The 21,616-nt window shown below is 38.9% G+C and overlaps 1 protein-coding gene across 18 annotated transcripts in view; it reads left to right on the top strand.

Annotated features, from left to right (window-relative positions):
• The window catches only part of ptprk (protein tyrosine phosphatase receptor type K), a 188,701-nt gene that overhangs the window by 140,398 nt on the left and 26,687 nt on the right, over window positions 1-21,616 (top strand). For 10 of the 18 annotated variants that reach the window (XM_048208172.1, XM_048208170.1, XM_048208179.1 and 7 more), the window contains 6 exons: window positions 602-875; window positions 1,387-1,423; window positions 9,752-9,887; window positions 19,361-19,390; window positions 20,887-21,047; window positions 21,509-21,544. In XM_048208172.1, coding sequence (XP_048064129.1) covers window positions 602-875; window positions 1,387-1,423; window positions 9,752-9,887; window positions 19,361-19,390; window positions 20,887-21,047; window positions 21,509-21,544 — 674 coding nt within the window. The remainder of the gene's footprint in view (window positions 1-601; window positions 876-1,386; window positions 1,424-9,751; window positions 9,888-19,360; window positions 19,391-20,886; window positions 21,048-21,508; window positions 21,545-21,616) is intronic. The other 8 variants (XM_048208181.1, XM_048208180.1, XM_048208173.1 and 5 more) reach the window with 3 other exon arrangements.

The raw sequence follows: 21,616 nt of genomic DNA, 5'->3' as shown, positions 1-21,616 counted from the left end.
AAATCATGGACGCCGTGTCCTCCAGGCTAAAGAGGAGGGAGACCTTCCAGCGTGTTATCAGTGCTCAGTTCAAAAGCCAGCATCTCTGATGGTATGGGGGTGCATAAGTACATACGGTATGGGCAGCTTGCATGTTTTGGAAGGAACTATGAAGGCTGAAAGGTATATAAAGGTTTTAGAACAACTTTAAATGAAAAATACGTCGAAGATGACCACAAACTCTTCAGCAGCTGGAAACCTATATCAGGCAAGAATGGGACCAAATTTCAAAACCAAAACTCCAGAAACTCATAACCTCAATGCCCAGATGTCTTCACACTGTTTTGAAACAAAGAAGAGATACACCATGGTAAACATGCCCCTGTCCCAACTATTCTGAGACCTGTAGCAGGCATCAAATTTGAAATGAGCTAATTTTGTGCATAAAACTGTAAAATTTCTCAATTTAAACATTTGTTATGTTATCTATGTTCTGTTGTGAATAAAATATTGGCTCATGTGATTTGAAAGTCTTTTAGTTTTCATTCAAACGTAGAAAATGTCCCAACTTTTCCGTAAACATGTCTTGACTCATCTGTCATGTTCTGTCCGTCACCCACAGCTCCTATCAGATCGTTGTGAAGGAGATCAATCCGCACCGATCCCGACGGGAGGCCGGCGGCGGCGAGTGTTACCGCGAGCCCGTGTCCTATCAGAGCGCCGCCAGCGCCGGGCTGCCGTATTACTTCGCGGCGGAGCTCCCGCCCAGGAACCTTCCAGAACCGCTGCCGTTCACGGTGGGAGACAACAAGACGTACCACGGCTACTGGAACGCTCCCCTCGCACCCCGCAAAAACTACAACATCTACTTTCAGGCGGTCAGCAGCGTGGAGAAGGTCAGCAGATGACGGACGAACACACACATGCAGTGACTGAGAGTCTGTCCAGGGTTATTCTGAGCAGAACTGAGTCACAGCGCTTTAAACCGATCTGTCCTTCAGCAAAATCACATTCATGTTGCTTCAGAACCTTTTATTGGTGTCTTTTGAGTTACATGTGACTGTTAAACAAATGACAAGGACAAATCATTGACAAGTCAAATACTAACAGCAGTACAGTTTCTGTCCAGATCATAACTGTGCACTTATGAGTGTAGTGTATGAACTGTATAAGGTTATTTTGTCATTCATCATCAGTCTGATAGCCCCGCCCCCTCCGCTGTAATTAAAGCTGGACTGTTCCACACTTCGTTTTTCCGGTTAATTAAGTACATCATCCGCGTATTTGAAGCGATTAAAATACCAGTCACTCTACTCAATATGTGTGCAGATTTCTGTTTCATATTATTCTGCTCTGCTATTAATAGAGATTTGAGAATTAACTGTAAATTGTTGTTGTTTTTTTCAGGAAAGTAAAACGCAGTGTTTGAAGCTGGCATTTAAAGGTAAGCCCTTTCCACCGAGATCATCTACTGTACCTTTCATTTCAATCTAGTCTCTCGCTGTCTGTGATGTTCTGATGTAAGAGCGTGTTAAAGTCTGTCGGCGTCTGAAGTCTCGCGGTGTTGTGAGCTTCAGCAGTGCTGGATATGCAGTGAGACAGTGTTTGATTATATAGACAGACTATAGATCCTGCTCACAGTTCTGCTCAACTTCAGTTACATATGTGTCACATTTATGAACATCTCCCTCAAATATATGCACTAACATATACTGAAATAAATGTGAGCTCACAATATAAGGAACAAATTACACACAGTGTTTGATTTTTAACAAAGTGGCAATACATGCAAGCTTTGTGCTTTTGTACTTGAAAAATAAGTGACTCACTGAAAAGAGTACAAGTGGAGATGGATTGTGTCTGTTTGTGCATATTACAATGACAGATGTGTGGATACTTCTGGATCAGAGTTCCTCATGGAGTCAAGTTCGTCGTTCCAGCCATATAGATGGAATGATGAACAAACAGCAGCTTCACTAGAGAACACTACGGTTAAAGGCATCAGGAGTACACGTAATTGAGTACATCGTCAATAATTAGACCATGTTTAGTCGCACTGGAAGGTGTCAGAGTTGTTGAGTGATAAAACTTCACTATTATACTTTGGTATTATTTTGGGGAATCTGTACTTTACTTGAGTTCTGTTAAAGCTGAATGCTTTGGGGGAGATTTCTACAAGGAAGAAAGAATACTTTTTACTCCATTACAACTTCATGTAGAATAAATACAATAAGAACAGCATTTTTCTTTATCCGAATTTGACTAACAAGCCGATCAAACAAGCTCACTTAAATTTCACTTTTCATTTGCGAACACATATGTTTCTGTTAATGGGTGAAGATCCTCCTTTGTGCCAGAATCCATTATCATCGAAGCATATTTTGATGTTGTGTTGTGTTAGTTTGAAATCTGTTAGTTTGAGATCTCTTTATTTTTCTGTTGACTTTTACGAAAAGATTTTTAATGAAGTAATGCCTGATTTAGTTCTCGAATTTTTATCTACGATTAAATTTAAAAATCTACAAACCCGATTCCAAAAAAGTTGGGACACTGTACAAATTGTGAATAAAATCAGAATGCAATGATGTGGAAGTTTCAAAATTCAATATTTTATTCAGAATACAACAGAGATGACATATCAAATGTTTAAACTGAGAAAATGTATCATTTTAAGGGAAAAATAAGTTGACTTTAAATTTCATGGCATCAACACATCTCAAAAAAGTTGGGACAAGGCCATGTTTACCACTGTGTGGCATCCCCTCTTCTTTTTATAACAGTCTGCAAACGTCTGGGGACTGAGGAGACAAGTTGCTCAAGTTTAGGAATAGGAATGTTGTCCCATTCTTGTCTAATACAGGCTTCTAGTTGCTCAGCTGTCTTAGGTCTTCTTTGTGGCATCTTCCTCTTTATGATGTGCCATATGTTTTCTATGGGTGAAAGATCTGGACTGCAGGCTGGCCATTTAAGTACCCGGATCCTTCTTCTACGCAGCCATGATGTTGTAATTGATGCAGTATGTGGTCTGGCATTGTCATGTTGGAAAATGCAAGGTCTTCCCTGAAAGAGACGACGTCTGGATGGGAGCATATGTTGTTCTAGAACTTGGATATACCTTTCAGCATTGATGGTGCCTTTCCAGATGTGTAAGCTGCCCATGCCACACGCACTCATGCAACCCCATACCATCAGAGATGCAGGCTTCTGAACTGAGCGCTGATAACAACTTGGGTTGTCCTTGTCCTCTTTAGTCCGCATGACATAGTGTCCCAGTTTTCCATAAAGAACTTCAAATTTTGATTCGTCTGACCACAGAACAGTTTTCCACTTTGCCACAGTCCATTTTAAATGAGCCTTGGCCCAGAGAAAACGCCTGCGCTTCTGGATCATGTTTAGATATGGCTTCTTTTTTGACCTATAGAGTTTTAGCCGGCAACGGCGAATGGCACGGTGGATTGTGTTCTCGACAATGTTTTCTGGAAGTATTCCTGAGCCCATGTTGTGATTTCCATTACAGTAGCATTCCTGTATGTGATGCAGTGCCGTCTAAGAGCCCGAAGATCACGGGCATCCAGTATGGTTTTCCGGCCTTGACCCTTACGCACAGAGATTGTTCCAGATTCTCTGAATCTTTGGATGATATTATGCACTGTAGATGATCATAACTTCAAACTCTTTGCAATTTTTCTCTGAGAAACTCCTTTCTGATATTACTCCACTATTTTTCGCCGCAGCATTGGGGGAATTGGTGATCCTCTGCCCATCTTGACTTCTGAGAGACACTGCCACTCTGAGAGGCTCTTTTTATACCCAATCATGTTGCCAATTGACCTAATAAGTTGCAAATTGGTCCTCCAGCTGTTCCTTATATGTACATTTAACTTTTCCGGCCTCTTATTGCTACCTGTCCCAACTTTTTTGGAATGTGTAGCTCTCATGAAATCCAAAATGAGCCAATATTTGGCATGACATTTCAAAATGTCTCACTTTCAACATTTGATATGTTATCTATATTCTATTGCGAATAAAATATAAGTTTATGAGATTTGTAAATTATTGCATTCCTTTTTTATTTACAATTTGTACAGTGTCCCAACTTTTTTGGAATCAGGTTTGTAATTAAATTTTTTTTCCCTTTATTTAAAAAAAAAAATCTGACGTTACATTACGTCCCAATCCGACAGTCGTTCTGACGTAACATTGAACGTGACTGACTGAGAGGGAACTAGTCCTTTCAGACAGACTTTGAACTACAGTAATGTAGATGGATGAGAACTTGTGTTGAGTGTGAAAAAAATCAGAAATCTTTACTATCTCTTGTTTATTTAAAATGCTAAGAGCCGTGTTTGTTTTTGACTTCATAAATACTTCAGTACCGTTAATGTGTATATATACATATACTCACCAAATGCGAGTAAAAATTGGTGAAACTGCATCAGTCGCCAGATGGCCGCTAACATTTTTTTAATTAATTCTAACAATGAAATGTAATGAGAATATGATCAGTGCTGCATCATCATGAAAATGTAAGTCTTTCATCTCTGACAGCGCACAAATACCAAGTTGAGCTCTCTTTCATGCACTCCAGTGCTTGAACAGACAAATTCACATAAAATTGTCAAAAAATGCCCGTCTTGGTGAGTATCCTAGTAAAGATAGTCAGTCATGTCTTCAGTTGAGAAAGAAAACGCATGATCGCTCTTAAAGTGACAGCATCCTAATAATCCTGCTGCTGTCTGTGTTTTTAATGTTAACCAAACAAAGGGGGAAAAATCACTCACTGCAGTGTTATTTATTGATTAGCCTACTTTATTACATTTCTGTGCCTGAAAACTACTGTTTCATTTGTATCTTTGTGGTATTATGTTTTTTTTTCTGCTATTGCTTGTAATTTGATTATTTGTTCTTATTTTGTTACTGACTGTTTACTTGTCTTTAAATATGTAGGCTATTAAAATGATATTAGTTAAGCTAGTTTTAGCCGTGGTATTGAAATTAGAATAGAGGATTGTGAATTTTCACTAGTATCTGAAGTATTGGTGTCATAACTGCCTGTTTTTGTGTCATGACGGGTAAAAATAGTTTTGGCTGGTAAATGTTCTTAAATATATGTATTTCACCTTCACTCAAGTATATTTTTTAAGACTTTTAATTGAGTAAAATTTGACGTAGTATCAGTATTTTATCTTAAGTACAGTTTCTGTACAATTGTGATTTTGTATATCAAAATAGTCCTTTTATGATCGGAGCTTAATCATGAATGCCTATTGAACATGTAGTTTTTTTTCTCAGCATTTTCTCCAGCTAAATGTGTCCAATATGTGTTCCAGCATGAAGTGATACAGATATGTGTATAAATTGTGTGGTGCGGTAATGACAGTACAGAAAGCACCTTCGGTCGTGTCTCGTCTGAGTTATTGCGCATTATTTCCTCCTCTGGCTCTTCATTAATTGTTTTTCAGCAGGAAATCGAATGATAAAAGTCCGCCCGAGGCTCCGAGCGCTCCCAGAACGGATTAGATGTAGCCCACGTCATGTGTTGTTTAGCAACAAAAATACATTTTTGTTTTCAAGCATGGAATTTTATCTCCAAAATGGACGTAATCCAATTTCCATTGAATTGCTCCTAGTGTTTTTCTCTCCGATCAGACTCATAAGAGCTGACAGAAACAGAAGTGTCCTGGCAGGGGGCAAAATTTGATGTCTGAACCAATACAGGCCTGCGTCTAAACCCACACCACACGCCGATTAATCACCTTTAACCCCAGCGTCAGAACTGATCACAAGACCAAGTTGCTGTCTTTGCTTTTCCTCCGTGTGAGCGGGACGGACGTGAACCGTTTCTTGTGCCGAGATATAAGATTACATTTCCCCACTGGAGACAGATGTGGCACACACGGAGAACAAACAGTAAGATCTGAATTAGCTGGTGATCAAAAATATTATTTAACATCACTGAATCCACATGAATACACAGATTCATCAGATAGAAATAACTCTTTATTTTGTACAGGTTCATTAGTATTTGTGTCATGTGAACAGGTCGAGTGAAGCTAACGCAGCACTCGTGTGTGTGTGTGTGTGTGTGTGTGATCGGTTCTTAAAGCGAAGAGGAAGAGTGTGGTCTGATGATGAAGGGCCGGTGCATTAGGGCAGCAGTGTTCTGCATCATTCAGCCCCGGGCTGCTCACTCGCCCAAACGCGGAGTAGAGGATAGAAAAGCCGTGTCCCAGCGCCGTTGGTTTTGTCTGAGTGTTATTGTTGGGTGAAATAAGCTCCAGAGGCAGGAGAGTACAGCTGATGGCTTTATTTAAGAGGCCCGTGTCAGCGGGTCATCGCCTTATCACTCTTAAAAGCTTATAGTAGAGCTTCAGGACACACCGAAGATCCATTTACTGCTGCTGCCCAGACAGATCGCACAATGCGGCATTTACAGGCAAAGCCATGAGTGGAGTCAGCATCAGGACCGCCATAAATGTCATACGCACCGAGCTGGAGTTTGGATCAATACCCGCAGATGCCGTAATGATAGTTTTGCTGTTATATCGCTGTGTGAGAAGTATTTCAGTCGGCAGTGATGTATTTCTGACAGGGTTATAGAGCTGAAGCTCCACTGCAGTGCGGGAAGATCTGAACACACGGCAAATGAACTTTGAAATTATCCATTGGTCATACACTAATACAGATAATTGCGATAAACCATTTAATTGTCTGTTTTTTCATGTCACTTGCTGTGGAAACTTAAAGGTGCCCTAGATTCAAAATTTGAATTTACCTCGGCATAGTTGAATAACAAGAGTTCAGGTACATGGAAATGACATACATTGAGTTTCAAACTCCATTGCTTTCTCTTTCTTATGTAAATCTCATTTGTTTAAAAGACTTCCGGAAAACACGCGGATCTCAACATAACACCGACTGTTACGTAACAGTCGGGATCATTAATATGTACGCCCCCAATATTTGCATATGCCAGCCCATGTTCAAGGCATTAGACAAGGGCAGCCAGTATTAACGTCTGGATCTGTGCACAGCTGAATCATCAGACTAGGTAAGCAAGCAAGACAACAGCGAAAAATGGCAGATGGAGCAATAATAACTGACATGATCCATGATATCATGATATTTTTAGTGATATTTGTAAATTGTCTTTCTAAATGTTTCGTTAGCATGTTGCTAATGTACTGTTAAATGTGGTTAAAGTTACCATCGTTTATTACTGTATTCACGGAGACAAGAGCCGTCACTATTTTCATTTTTAAACACTTGCAGTCTGTATAATTCATAAACACAACTTCATTCTTTATAAATCTCTCCAACAGTGTGTAATGTTAGCTTTAGCCACGGAGCACTATCAAACTCATTCAGAATCAAATGTAAACATCCAAATAAATACTTTACTCACATAATTCGAAGCATGCATACAGCATGCATGACGAACATCTTGTAAAGATCCATTTGAGGGTTATATTTGTAAATGTGCTGTAATATAATCGAGAGCTCGTGTGGCAGGGAGCACGCGAATTAAAGGGGCGGCGCGCTGAAAAAATCAGTGCATATTTAATGATGCCCCAAAATAGGCAGTTAAAAAAATTAATTAAAAAACTTTATGGGGTATTTTGAGCTGAAACTTCACAGACACATTCAGGGGACACCTTAGACTTATATTACATCTTGTAAAAAAGCATTCTTGGGCACCTTTAATATACAAACTGTGACACCAAAATCATTTATTTACAGTGAACTATATAAACAAATAAACACGGCAGCAGAATGACACACCATTTTTAATATTGTTCACATTGTTTAGTTCCCTGTCCATTCACACTGATCTTTTTTTGGAAGCTCGTGAATGTGGATTTCAGATTATAGGAATGGAAAACACTTTTAAAAAGAGTTCTTGTCATAGAAATAATGTACTTTAGAAGAATATGTTTGAGTTAATACAATGTTTTTGGACTTAGTGTATTAAATGTAATTAGCTGATGCTTTTTTGACCCATTTAAGTAGAACTTAAGCAGATTTTTGTGAAATTTTATAATTCTATTGAAATATTGTAGAACGTACTGAAAAGCATTTATGCTAAACTAAAATAAACTTGAATTTCATTTCTATTGAAACTTTTATGTCATATATTTAAATCCAGTTACAATTTAGGGCATTGTATATAAAATAATATAAAAACATTATAATAATATTATAATGTCATATAAAAACTTTAAATATAAGAACTTTAAATGTAAAATCACATAACACACCACAGTTAAAATTATGATCAAGTTAGAGCTGCACGATTCTGGATAAATTAAGATTCTGAAAAAACAACTAAACAAAGTAACATGTAATTTACTAGAACTTCTGACAAAATGTTAATTGCTACAGTCTATTGAAAAATGTTTAATTAATTTGTATCATTATTTTAAAAAAAATCAGTTTGAGTGAATGATTCAACGACTCACTCGATTCATTACTGGATGAATCAGTGTTTTTGAACAAATCTCTTAAATGAATCATTCAGTGACAAATAGATTTTTACCAGTCACTTGTCTCCACCTACTGGTGTAATGATGTAACTGGTACAATCTTTATTTGAAGCGTCAACTTGCTTTCTATTTTGATCGCTACTGTAGACATCAGTGTTTATATCTGAACTATAAACTTATCCAGTACTTCTGTGATGATCTGAATGATTGTAAGACAGAAATAATGATACTGCATGTTTGAAAAGACTGTTTGTGAAGCTGTTTCACATCTAAACATGACAAGATCTGAATGTTCGCTGTAATCGGACTTGTCTAAGGTTTAATAGACATAGAGACGAATCGCTATCTTTTAATGATTAATCATTCAGCTCGAAATCATGTGCTTTAGTATGTTAGTCAACACATCAAAATAAGTGCACTTCTTTAAAGCATGACAAAAGATTATTAAAACATGAACATTAAAACTTTAATTAGACATTATTACAAAGTGCACTTTTTAAAAGTGTAATATTGTGTGTTTAGAAAGCGTACTGTCTTTAAGTGCACTTAAGTGGCCTTTTATTTCATTAATAGAGTATTATCTGCAAGTATAGTTTTTTTTAAATCTATATATATATATATATATCCACCAGAATGTTCACTTTAAATGTCCTCATGTGCATGTGAGTATCTGCAGCACTCTGACGCAGTGTAAACTACAGTGATTTTACTACAGTGATGGCTTTACTCTTGTGTTTTACAGAGCTTGTAAATCTCCCAGAGGCCTTACATTCTGTTTAGCTCGACATGGCATCGTTCACACTCTGTTCTTTAGGCTGCGCTCCGAGGCAGCATCTTCTCTTTCAACTCTTTTCCACTGTTATTTTTAGAGCAGACTCATTTTTGTGTTTTGCATAATGTATCCGTGCCAGGTAATAATATTAGCGTTCAACAATGGAATGATACTGTGGTTGTCTGCCAATGTTTGGAGAAACATATCCGACAGTCATTTTCAACCCATTCTGTTATGTTTTGGCAGCGAGAGAAAGAAATCACACAGCAAACTGATGCCGGTTTCTGTCTGTGAAACGTCCAGGCGTTTAAACGGAGTAAAGCTCGTGTTGTGCTCGAAAGACTTCGTGATGAAGTACAGGATCTTGTAGAATTATGTAATTATGTTGGTGACCTTTTGGTGTTTTTGGAGATTTAATGTGGCTTCTTAGTAAGAAAAACAAAATCATATTTTATATTTTGAATCTATATGGCTCTGACCTAACACTAAAATAAAACGATTCCGTTTTTCCATTCAGGGGCCACTGAGGAGCCGGAAGTGATTCCAGATCCGGCCAAACAGACCGACCAAGTGGTGAAAATCGCCGGCATCAGCGCTGCTGTCCTGGTCTTCATCCTGCTGGTGCTTGTGGCCATCCTTCTGGTGAAGAAAAGGTAAGATAGAGGCGTGTGTCTCTTTAAATGTGTGCCTTTACAGTACGTTTGTGTTGGCTCTTGAAATGAACACGAGCACACCAACATCCTCCTTCCACTGCCATCTCATCATTCATCAGCACCCGGGGAGCAGCCGCGGGGCGTCCCGTCAGGACACTGACTGGGACTCGCTTGTGCCGGCACACGAAATCTCAATTAAATTTGTTGAAAGAGAATCAGATGTGCACACACAGCAAACCTGCACACACACACATTAATGAGGACCTCCCATGGAGTTTCTTCTTCTGAAATCTCGTTACCTCACCCTAACAGAAGCCCTCTGCCATCTCTGCATGTCAATCAATTCATTATTTACAAATCTGAGGGCATTATATCACACATACTACTGTTCAAAAGTTTGGGGTCAGTGAAGTTTTTTTAATGTTTTTGAAAGAGTCTCTTCTGCTCATCAAGGCTGCATTTATATGATCAAAAATACAGTAAAAACAGTGAAATATTGTTACAATGTAAATCAGCTGTTTTCTATGTGAATATATAGTAAAGTGTCATTTATTCCTGAATTTTCAGCATCATTACTCCAGTCTTCAGTGTCACATGATCCTTCAGAAATCATTCTGATATGATGATCTGCTGCTCAAGAAACATTTATGATTATTATCAATGTTGAAAACAGTTTCTGATTTCTGTGGAAACTGTGATTCTTTGATGAATAGAAAGTTCAAAAGAACAGCATTTATTTGAAATAGAATCTTTTGTAACATTATAAATGTCTTTACTGTCACTTTTGATCAATTTAATGCGTCCTTGCTGAATAAAAGTATTATTATTATTACTAGTATTATTAAATTACTTAAATTTGTTCTCAAATCACTTGTAGAAAATACTGTGCACATTTATTTGTAGGCAGATTATTATTGATTTCATTCGATGTTGAAGTCTGTGGAAACAGGATGGTTTTGAGAGAGACTGCACAGATTGATGCACGTGAATCACCATCATTTTGCTGGAAAAGGTGCATGTAAAATCCAACTGCAGTGTAGTTGAACATTCAAGAGGACACACCAGAAAATATCTGATGTTTGTGAGAGAAAGGAAAGAACGTCATGACGGCGAGTGTTTTTTGCTCCGTGTCTGTGCGAGTCTGAAGCCTGTCTGTCTGTGAATGAGCGCAGGAGCAGTGCTGCGAGAGCCGCTGCTGTACTTTACTGATTGTTTTGAAGGGGTGTGTTTAGCGTTCACCCCCACATCATCAGAAAAACTGACCATCATGGCTCTTACTTTCACTTTTTCTCTCGCTTTATCGCTCAGCAAACAGCCTGGCATCATTCGTGCTGCTTCTGTCTGATGGCTCCATCATGTGGCGTTTTCTTGAACAGCAGGCTGTTTAAAACACAAATGAATGCTCATTACAGACCAGGCGGGAAAGATTAGTGTGTATCTTTTATAAATACCATTTTTTAAATAATATAATTAGGGCTATAGTCTGTCACACTTCTGAGAACACACTGTAGAAAAATAAATAAATAGTGATATTTATGCAGGGATGCTCATCAAACTCACTCGATCTTTAGATGATGCTGCGTCGATAGTTGCGTGTTTTGGATGAGAACCTTAGTGCTCATATTTAAAGAACACATGATAAATATAATTAAAAAATAATTCCACATAAGTGTCTGTTAAACATGGTATAAATATTGGATGGGATGTACTTGCATTACAAAACTGTAAGAACAGTCTGTTCATACAGCAGAAAGCAAGAGACGAAGTGATGATTACAGAAAATGAGAAGAGTTTATTGTTCAGACTTCATCTGACCAGCATAAATCCAACAAGTGTTATTATTTCAAAGCAAAAGCAATGGAAAAGTACTGCGTCACAACATTGAGACATTCTCGTATCTCTTATTCGTGAAGACAAACATCCCTTAAAACCACACAATCATATCACTGAACAACAACAGGAAACATTGCAAGGAAAATAAATAAAATAAGTGATATAATAAAGATAAATAAATCATTAAATGGAATAATTAATGATAATAAATGAATAAAAAAAAAAACTAATAAAATACCCAACACACACACAGTTTCTGTGCTGAGAGTCCGTAGATTCTTCAGCAGTGACATGTTTTCTTTTGTCCTCGCTGGGATGTTGTTTTTTCTTCCTTCATCCATCCATCTTTCTCTCTTGACCTCAGATCTCTCGTCTTCCTCATGAGTTCCAGTGAGGAAACTCAATGCTGTGGAATTACGAAGGTCTTTACTTTTTCACACACACACACACACACACACACACACTATAGTATGGCCCTTCCCTATACTATCCATAAACCTACCCGTCACAGGAACCTAATGTAATATATAACCTAATATATATATGAATGTTTCAGAATTTTAGAAATGTTTCTTAAGTTTCTAATATATATATATAAGAATGTTAAAATTACGCTAGGACATGCCCTAAACTTCCAAATACCAGAATTATTAATTTACAGTTGTATCCAAGTTGGTGAATGAGTTGATATTTCAATAGTTTCGAATAGTAGCAAGTATCCATATACAGGTCAAAAAACAGCAGCCCACTTCAAAGATACATACAGATTTCATAACCTCATTTACAATTACAATGTCAGGATTATTTGGAATATTTTTAAAGTAATCACTGTCAGATGTGTTATGATGAAACCAGTTAAATCGTACAGTGCTATGCTTGTAAATCTTACTATCATGTCCACAGATGATTATCTTTTGCAAGTTCTTTGCAACCAGATCAACCAGACGGTCATGTCTGGCCACATGAAGCAGCATCCATTCAGTTTATGAGCAACCGTTTCATGTTCCTGCTGAGCTGGATGTAATATACAGTAGGGTTCATGCTTGGATGGATACCATGTTGCCAAATTATATTTCATTGGAAGACACTGTAATCTCGCTTTGATCATGAATATTAGAATATCATCTGAGATTGAGAAGTTTGTCAGGACAGAATGAGACACTGAATTGTCGGCAAATTGAAGTAATGCACGTTTTCCTTGCAATCTGAGTCCTGTCCAGTGCTGTCGGTTTCGGGTCTGACTGAGATGAAGAATTGAGGCTCTTGCGTGTTTAATCTGCAGCTGCTGAGGTGTACTCACTTTAGTGAAGATCGCCAGGGTGGAGACCAGCGGATCGGTGATTATGTCGTCGTTGAGAGTAACTACTTCTCCGTCGGGTCCCAGCTGTATTCCAGAGATCATTTCAATCTAGCCAGTCGGAGCGCACTCCAAATGATGTCTAACTTTCCGTTCTGCTTTAGTTTAAATCCAAGAAACTGGGACTCGTTTGTAGAAGCAGCAGGTATTTTGCGACGCTGTAGATGTAGAAACAGCGATTCGTGTGACAGTGTACTTTGTGGTACGTTCGGGAAAAGACCTGACCACCTTATGAACTCATCTGTGCGGAGGAGCATGTTGGTAATGACACTTTCATCTCTTGAGGAGATTTCCACATCATAACCTTGCACTGGGATTGGGGATCGCACACCTGCTGGCGCGCACTGGCACAACCACTTCATCCAGGAGTTCATCGCCAGAATGAAATTGATGGCGCTCCACGGGCACCCTGTTTTGATGCTAATTTGAAGTGGTATGGGATCAGTTCCACATATGACTTGGATGTAAGAGTTATTATAAACGTCTTTAATTACGTCTACATACAGCTGTGGTCTTATTGCGTGAAACATGACATCATGGGGCAAAGTGCCAAATGCATCACGAAAATCCAAAAAGACAGTGAAGAATTTGGTAGATGAGTGTTTGAAGTCATCTATTCCTGTTTCAAGGCAGAAGACGTGCTCATTCATCCCCTGCCTGTTGATATAAGCTTTTTGCTTTGGTGACAGTATTCCTGTCTCTACTAACCAGGGAAGTATTCGTGACAGCATGCATTTCATAAACACCTTGTAGACTGTAGGTAATAAGGAGATGTCTCTCCAGGTAGACGGGTCGTCAGGAATATTATCTTTTTTGGGGATACGATGGATCAGAGCCCCTTTCCATGATTCTGGAACTTTACCATTCTCCAGACGTATTGGGTCAGAATTAGGGTTGGGTATCGTTTGAATTTGAATTCCGATTCCGATTTCGATTCCTTGTTTCGATTCCGGTTCCTAACGATTCTCGATTCCGATTCTTTTAAGAGGCAGGGTCAAAAAAAGTTTAGGATATTTTAAATGAGCTAGCTAACCAACGGTCTTTCTGAAGGAAATAGTCTGACCTTGTCCATCAATTTTAATTCTATGAACTTTTTACTTTTTATGAACTTTACTATGAATTTCTCACAGGGCTGTTTTCAACTACAATATAAATATCAAATCTATGAACTTGAATATAAATATTATAAATTATGAATATATTGAAAACACATTTACACATGAGTGTATGGCTGCATTTACACTGCAAGTCTTAATGCACAAATCCGATCTTTTGACTATATCCGATATTTTGGCCAGTGTGTTTCCTCACTTTAGACGCGACTGGTATCGATATCTGTGTTTACATTAGGCTACTTCCTGCCCCAAAATGATCGTCACTGATATGCACATAGTAGATCCTCGGGTTTTGAATGGCCGTGCTATTAAAATTATTTATATAATTCATGGAGTGGCCATGATTAGCCTGTCAGAATGGATAAGTTAACAGATGTCATGGGTGTATTGCAGCGCGAATTCTGACTGAACGGATATAGACCGGAAAATAAAGGTAATTTGTGTTTTATATTTTATCTACATTTATTAGTTTTAGAATTCCGTTTTTTGAATGAATTCGAGCGAGCAAGAGAGAGAGCGCGCGCGTGCGAAGCTGCTGAATATGTGTGTGTGCGCAATTTCTTTCATGTTAGACAAAGTTCCCACATTAATATTGAGCTGCGAATTTTTAGTGCGAGTGCATACATGCACGTCTGCTTCATAATACAACATTGAAGCTATATTTTAGTGAGCAAACGTGCCGCCCTCACCGTTTGATGGCTTGGAATTACAGTAGGAATCGGATATGCGTGTTTAGACGTAGGTCGCATGTTCAGAGATCGGATATGTATCGGATTTAAAACCACATTTGGAAGTGGCTCAGATCGGATACGAAAAAATCGGATCTCGTGTGGATTGCCAGGCTGGGGGTCGGAGCCAGAGGAAGAGGCAGCGGAGGACGGTCGGCGCAGCGCATCAAAGAGATTTATTTATTTCTACTCCATGAACTCGGGGGTGCTTTATCATGTTCGACGTGCACCCTCCTATGCACGAAACAATCTTGCCGCAAATGTTGCATTTTGCCGAGATTTCGTTCTATTTAGAAAATTGAAGCCACACTTTGGACCGCCGATGCACGCTATCCATGTTCGACTCGCTCGGTTATGCCAACACTTCTTCGTTGGTGTTAAGCGGTTTCTTCTTCCAGTCGGCGGACTGGGAATCGAAATTTAAACTTTTGAACGATTCCGGGAAAATCGCAAAGCTAGTCCCGGTTCCAATCGATACTCGATACCCAAGCCTAGTCAGAATTGGACACAGCATTTGTTTGGTAGTTTTCAGCGTCACACCATCAAGTCCGCTTGCTTTATTATTGGGGAGGTCTTTAACCACTTTCTCCACTTCAGGGACAGTGAACAGCGAAGTGTTAAGTTGGCTAGATTGTACAGGAAATAATGATCCACTCCATGGCGGTGCATTTAACACACCTTCAAGCCTCTCAGGCGCGCATTTGGAAGTATAGTAGTTCTGCACAGATAGTATATTATTTGCGCCGGCTGGTACGTTTGGGTATGTACTGTTGTTAAGAATAATTTGGGTTGCTCTAGATTTTCTATTCTGCCATAAATATGAAAGTTTATCTTTACTCCCCTGATTTTGATTTTCCATGGCGCGCTCAATGCTGGCTGAACGATATCCCGCAAAAAACGCCGCTCCGTCTTGATCCAGGGAATCCGCGGTCAGGGCCTCAGGAAGGCCTCCGCTAGCTCGCGGCATTCTCTTCAGTATATGTGAACTTCAGGAAAGGTAATCCAAACTGTCTTCCGGATGATTGTAAAAGTTCCAAGAGTTTTGGAGTTTTGGAGTTTGATTAGGTCAACTGTGAGTAATTGATTGCATGTTTTTCTTGGTTTTCTTTTTATGCTTGTATTAATTATCTACTATTTATGGACAGCACTTTGGTCCATTTTTATGGTTTTGTAAGTGCTCTACAAATAAAAATTGAGTTGAGTTGAGTTGAGTTCTTAAAGTAAACTCCATTTAAAATGCGGATGAGTCTGATCCATTTTGTCGGCGTTTCTCCTGAGAAGTTATGTTTATCCTCAAGGTGTTTCGTGTCCAGGGTCTTTCTAAATGCTGGAATAGAATCCACTCATCCTGGCCCAGTGTTTTTACAGTGGTCGATTAGTCTGTGTAGTTTCCTTGAGCACAGAGTTGTGAATAGTCCAGCTTTGTTTGTAAATCCTGCGTTTAAAGACGCGCTCTTTACTGTTGTTATAAGGCACATTGTCAAAAGTAGTAGCTAAAGGTCAACCATGTCTAAATAAACTTCCCTGCATTAACGCTGGCAGTTACAACGGGTGTTGCTGCTGGAAAATCATGCAGGTGTGCACTCCAGTGCGGCCATGACACACACACACACACACACACACACACACACACACACACAGTTGATATGTTCATTGTTGTAGTGGCAGCAGAGAAGAATCTTCTATAACCTTTAATAACAAATAAAGACCTTGCTGATGTGTGGAGATCCGGGGCTCTGTTGAATGGCTGAGTTTAGTGTTCAGAGTCAAGGAATGTCATTTATTCATTCGGCATGTCTTCTCTTATTCCACACACGTCATTATGTCTCTGCAGTACAAACACTCGTTCTCTCGCCCGTCTTCAGTCAGGATCGTGTTTGTTGATGTTTTCAGTGGAAGGAAAACTCCATTTATTGCAGTATGTAAAAATGATTATTTACTGATGCACAAAAATTGAATGCATTAAGTGAGTACACTTATGTAAATGTAAATATTTCTGCAATGTCAAATAATCAAAATCCCCTTAAATAAAATGCAACACTCGTTGTGACACAGAAGCAGAGATGTAGTGGGTTCTAGTCTAAACTGCAGGTACAAATGGGTCGGGTCCGTTCATAAGTTCTACTTAAACTGGAACGTAAAGTCCACACTAGAGGCTTAGTAACTACAGTAATTCTGTACTTTAGGCAAAACTTAGCTTAAAGGGTTAGTTCACCCAAAAATTAATGTAATGTCATTAATTATTCTCCCTCATGTCGTTCCACACCCGTAAGACCTTCGTTCATCTTCAGAACACAAATTAAGATATTTTTGATGAAATCCGATGGCTCAGTGAGGCCTGAGCAATGACATTTCCTCTCTCAAGATCCATTAATGTACTAAAAACATATTTAAATCAGTTCATGTGAGTACAGTGGTTCAATATTAATATTATAAAGTGCACCAAAAAAACAAAATAACGACTTATTTAGTGATGGCCGATTTCAAAACACTGCTTCAGGAAGCTTCGGAGCGTTACGAATCTTTTGTGTGATGATTCAGGTCACGCGTCAAACTGCTTAAATCACGTGACTTTGGCGCTCCGAATCCCTGATTCGACACAAAAGATTCATAACGCTCCGATGGAGACAGACCCTGTGCAAGGTCAGGGAGGGTTAGGAGCAGGTCTTGCTGGTTGCACGCTACTGGCCCTCCCACCTGGTTCCCAGAACTCATGCTCCTCCCTGGCAGATTCCCCTGAGGAAAGACCTTCTTTCAGGAACGGGGCATGATATGGCACCCGCATCCAGATCCCTGGAACCTCCTCGTGTGGTGTCTGGATGGGACACGGAGGGTCTAAGTGGTCTAATTTATTCTCATAATGCTCACTCTCTCTTCAGATATCAGCATTATCATATGTGTCTAAAGAATTGAAGTCTGTCAGATAAAACAGGAGCTTATTGATGCAGTTCAGTCAGTCTGCTGCTTTATTCCAACCGTTACTCCTGATCGTAAATATTTAGATTGTACGTCGAGTTACGCTTCAACTAAGTTTAATGGTGCAATGCAAATATAGTTAGTATTGTATCAACTTAGTGCACATATACGTCAAAACTGGGCTACGTTGTAACTTACAGCTTACAAGATGAAAAACTGAGCATATTATTGCACTACGATGATTGAAGATAGAAACGCCATCCTGTGTGTCTATCAGTGTTTTATCCAGCATATTTTTCTCCCTTTTGGGATGCATTAGTTTGTGTTGATGGCTGGACAATAAATAGTTTTCTGTCATGGGATGAAGTGTTATTGAACAGAAGTAGGCTTTTGAATTTGAAAAGTCTTATTTCGTGTTTTTTTTGTTTTTTGTTTTTTTTAAATGGGCTTCAGATCCTGGTAAAGCCCTCTTTCACATCCTGACCCAAGAGCACTAGGATAATTCATCACCCTCCATTCTTCATTCATTCTGTACTTTAAAGGTGCACAAATCCTTTTCCATTCGTTTTTCTAAATGAGAGATATAACAGTGTCTTGGGCATTAAACTGACAGCGTCATGTTAAGGCAGTAGCTTCTGGCTTGTGTAGAAATACTGTATTTGTGATCCCTAAATTAACTTATTCCACATCCAGAAGTGTCCAATACTAGTCTCACCGAGATAAAGCGAGTATAGTATCCGGCCGGACATGTGATCTGAATAAATGAGGAACTGCTTCATTTCATTTCAAACAAAACCATATTTGTTTCACTAACCAACATGCATTTAGGTTGAATGTAGTGCACCGTTAAACACGTTTCGCAAATTCAGCATCATTTTTATTTCATTTTTTGTGATGATTGTGTATTTTAACATCCTGTTCCAATGAATGAATGATGAATATGTTCATAAACTGAACCTCGGTACACAGGTATAAATATAACTGGCTCTGTTCCAACTGAGCAATGGATTATCAATGTTTTCCGCTCAAACTGAAGATACTGCATCTTTAAAACGGTGGTCATTGACATTATTATGCTTGTTTTGCAGGAAGTCAGCAGCTTACTGCTTTGATTTGCAGCTTTTTTTGTGCCTTTTTGGTTGTGCTCCGCATATGTGATTTTTCTTTAAAAATGGCTTTTTAAAAACTTTTTTAAATGATCTGTGCTTCAGGTTTTATTGCAGTGATTTATCAAGTCAGAGCCCCTGAAATGCATGATGAAATCATACACCCAGAGTTTTTGCATGCTCTGATTATGTTTCATTTTTCTTCTTATCAGACAACTGTCACATAAATAGGGTGTCAGGCTGCACGCAAATGTACAAAACAAGACATGCATGTTTTAATGAGGGCCAGAGAGATCCGGCTATACGCTGAATCCTCTGTTGACTAGCTGTCTGTTGCTTATGTTGGTACGGTTGATTCCCACATTGCACTCACCAATATCTCTTCATCTGTTTGTGCTGTTTCTCATTCGCTCGCCAGGAGGAGCTACTATTCGTACTCATATTACCTGTAAGTAACAGAGACGCTCAGACAAAAGCAAAAGGCTGATACACATGCAGGGCTCTCTGCTCTCTGTCTATGGTTAGTCCTGTTAGTCTTTTAAAGATGCAGTATCCTTTTTTCAAGCGAAAACACAAATCGCTTCGACCAATCACGTTCCTTTTGCACTGTAGCAGTTCTTGGACACGCTCGGCGACGGTCGCATCCAAGCGGTGTTATTTGAAAAAAGAATGCTGCACTTGTGTCTGTTGGTTGTCTTTTGGGTTGCTTGTTTTGTTTTCTTGTTTTGTGTGTGCATGTGTGTGTGTGTGTGTGTGTGTGTGGGATAGTCACTCACCCTGTCTCCATCCACCTCACATACTCATCCGCTCGTTCATTTGGTGAAGAGGGTGTTTTTTCATGTCGCTGTCCCGGTTGGCCTTTAGTCCGCAGCTAAACCTAAACCTTTGCCCCGTCACAGTTCCTGGATGTCGCTACAAAAATGTCAATCAAAAATAAAATCCAGATATTCCTGCTTGTATGTATTCCTGTCAAAAAAAGCATTCGAAATCTTATAACAACAGATTGAAAATACACTAATCATTTGCCTTACAAATCATCTTTCACAGCTCCACATTACATTTCATGACATTACATAGTAAAACCATGACGAGTGAATTTTTTTTTTACTTCAGATAAATCTATATTTTTATGATTTGTATTTGCTTTCTCAAATGCAACCTAAAAAACACATTGACTGAAAAAAATCTCTTGCTGCAAAAAAATCATCTTGTCTTGTTTTTTCAGTTGGAAAAAAAGTCTAATCATCCTTTAAACAAGAAAAAATTATTTAGTGAAGTAAAATTGCTTATTGCATAATTTGCTCATCCTGATGTTCTCGGTGTCATTATGTACGTGTAAATTGAACCCTTTCTTTAGATTTACATTCATGTTTTACAAAATAAATCAAACATTTTTGTGACATTTTCTTTAACCAGGAAGAACAGAAGATATGTTCATATTTTAAGCCTTTAAATCTACTTGAAAATAAACATTGAAAATGATTTGACATTCATCTTAAAAAGTTAAATATCACGCAAATATCATGATCTCTAATGTTCAAATATTAACTGGAAAACAAGACAAAAATGCTGATTAAGAAAATAATTTTATTGCTATGTTTGTCAAGAATAAAAACGTTCTTTTTACTAATAATCATGATTCCTAAAATGTATTTTCAAAGTAATTCTGTAACGGTAAAACTAAAGCAAACGTGTTCAAATAAGAACGTTTGAACAGTTTGAACAGGCATGGTTTTATTTCTCTGAATCACATCCACTAATTTGAAAGTATTTCCTCAAAGTTTCCTCAGAGTTGTCCTTTACCATGGAACTAAAGCTTTCCTATCGGATCATCCCCTTCTCTCTCTCCTGTGTTCTGTTTATTGTGGGTGGGTGAAGGGTGGAACGATGCTGTTTTCCAGAGCAGTAGATCTTTAACCATTCTTTCTGTAATTGGGTCATCAGGAAGCTCGCCAAGAAGCGCAAGGATGCCATCGGAAACACCCGTCAGGAGATGACGCACATGGTGAACTCCATGGATCGCAGTTATGCCGACCAAAGCACTCTGCACGCGGAGGAGCCGGTGTCCGTCACGTTCATGGACTCGCACAACTTCAGCAACCGCTGTGAGTACTCCAGCCCTCCAGAACGACACAACCTTACCTTGTGTCGAATCGTTTCAAGTTTGCCTCAGGATATATATGTGAAAAATCATTTGGTCTGATGCATCGGAAGGACAGAAACACAAACAAAACCTACATGAAGATACGTGTTTGTCAGGCGCTAGTGTGTGTAATGGCAAAATTTTCGTGGTCTAGATTGTGTACCTCTCTCTCGTCCAGCCCAATGCAGGCGCATTTAATGCAGTTAGTACATCCGCTGCTCTGCATTTCGCAAAAGTTTTTAACGCGTCACGGTTCAGTTATTAGCAATGACTGGATATTGCGTGGCAAAACGCACCCACGCTTAACCTGCACTTGAGTAAAAACCCGAGCAGTAAGGCGGTGTGTTTTCAGTTTCTGAACATCCTCAGCTTTTGAGTTTGTATTTTGTATTATTTACGATAACTCTGCATGTTTCTCTGCAGTGCCTAATGACCCTCTCGTGCCGACAGCTGTATTAGGTGAGGATTGAATGTGTCGTGTCTGTGACCGGATCACTGGAGTATTCAATTCAGTTCAACCCGTCTTATGGC

This window comes from Megalobrama amblycephala, linkage group LG11, assembly GCF_018812025.1.
Source record: "Megalobrama amblycephala isolate DHTTF-2021 linkage group LG11, ASM1881202v1, whole genome shotgun sequence".
NCBI classification, from domain to species: Eukaryota; Metazoa; Chordata; class Actinopteri; order Cypriniformes; family Xenocyprididae; genus Megalobrama; species Megalobrama amblycephala.
Note: the sequence above shows the minus strand (reverse complement) of the source record. Positions and strands in the feature narration are given on the sequence as shown.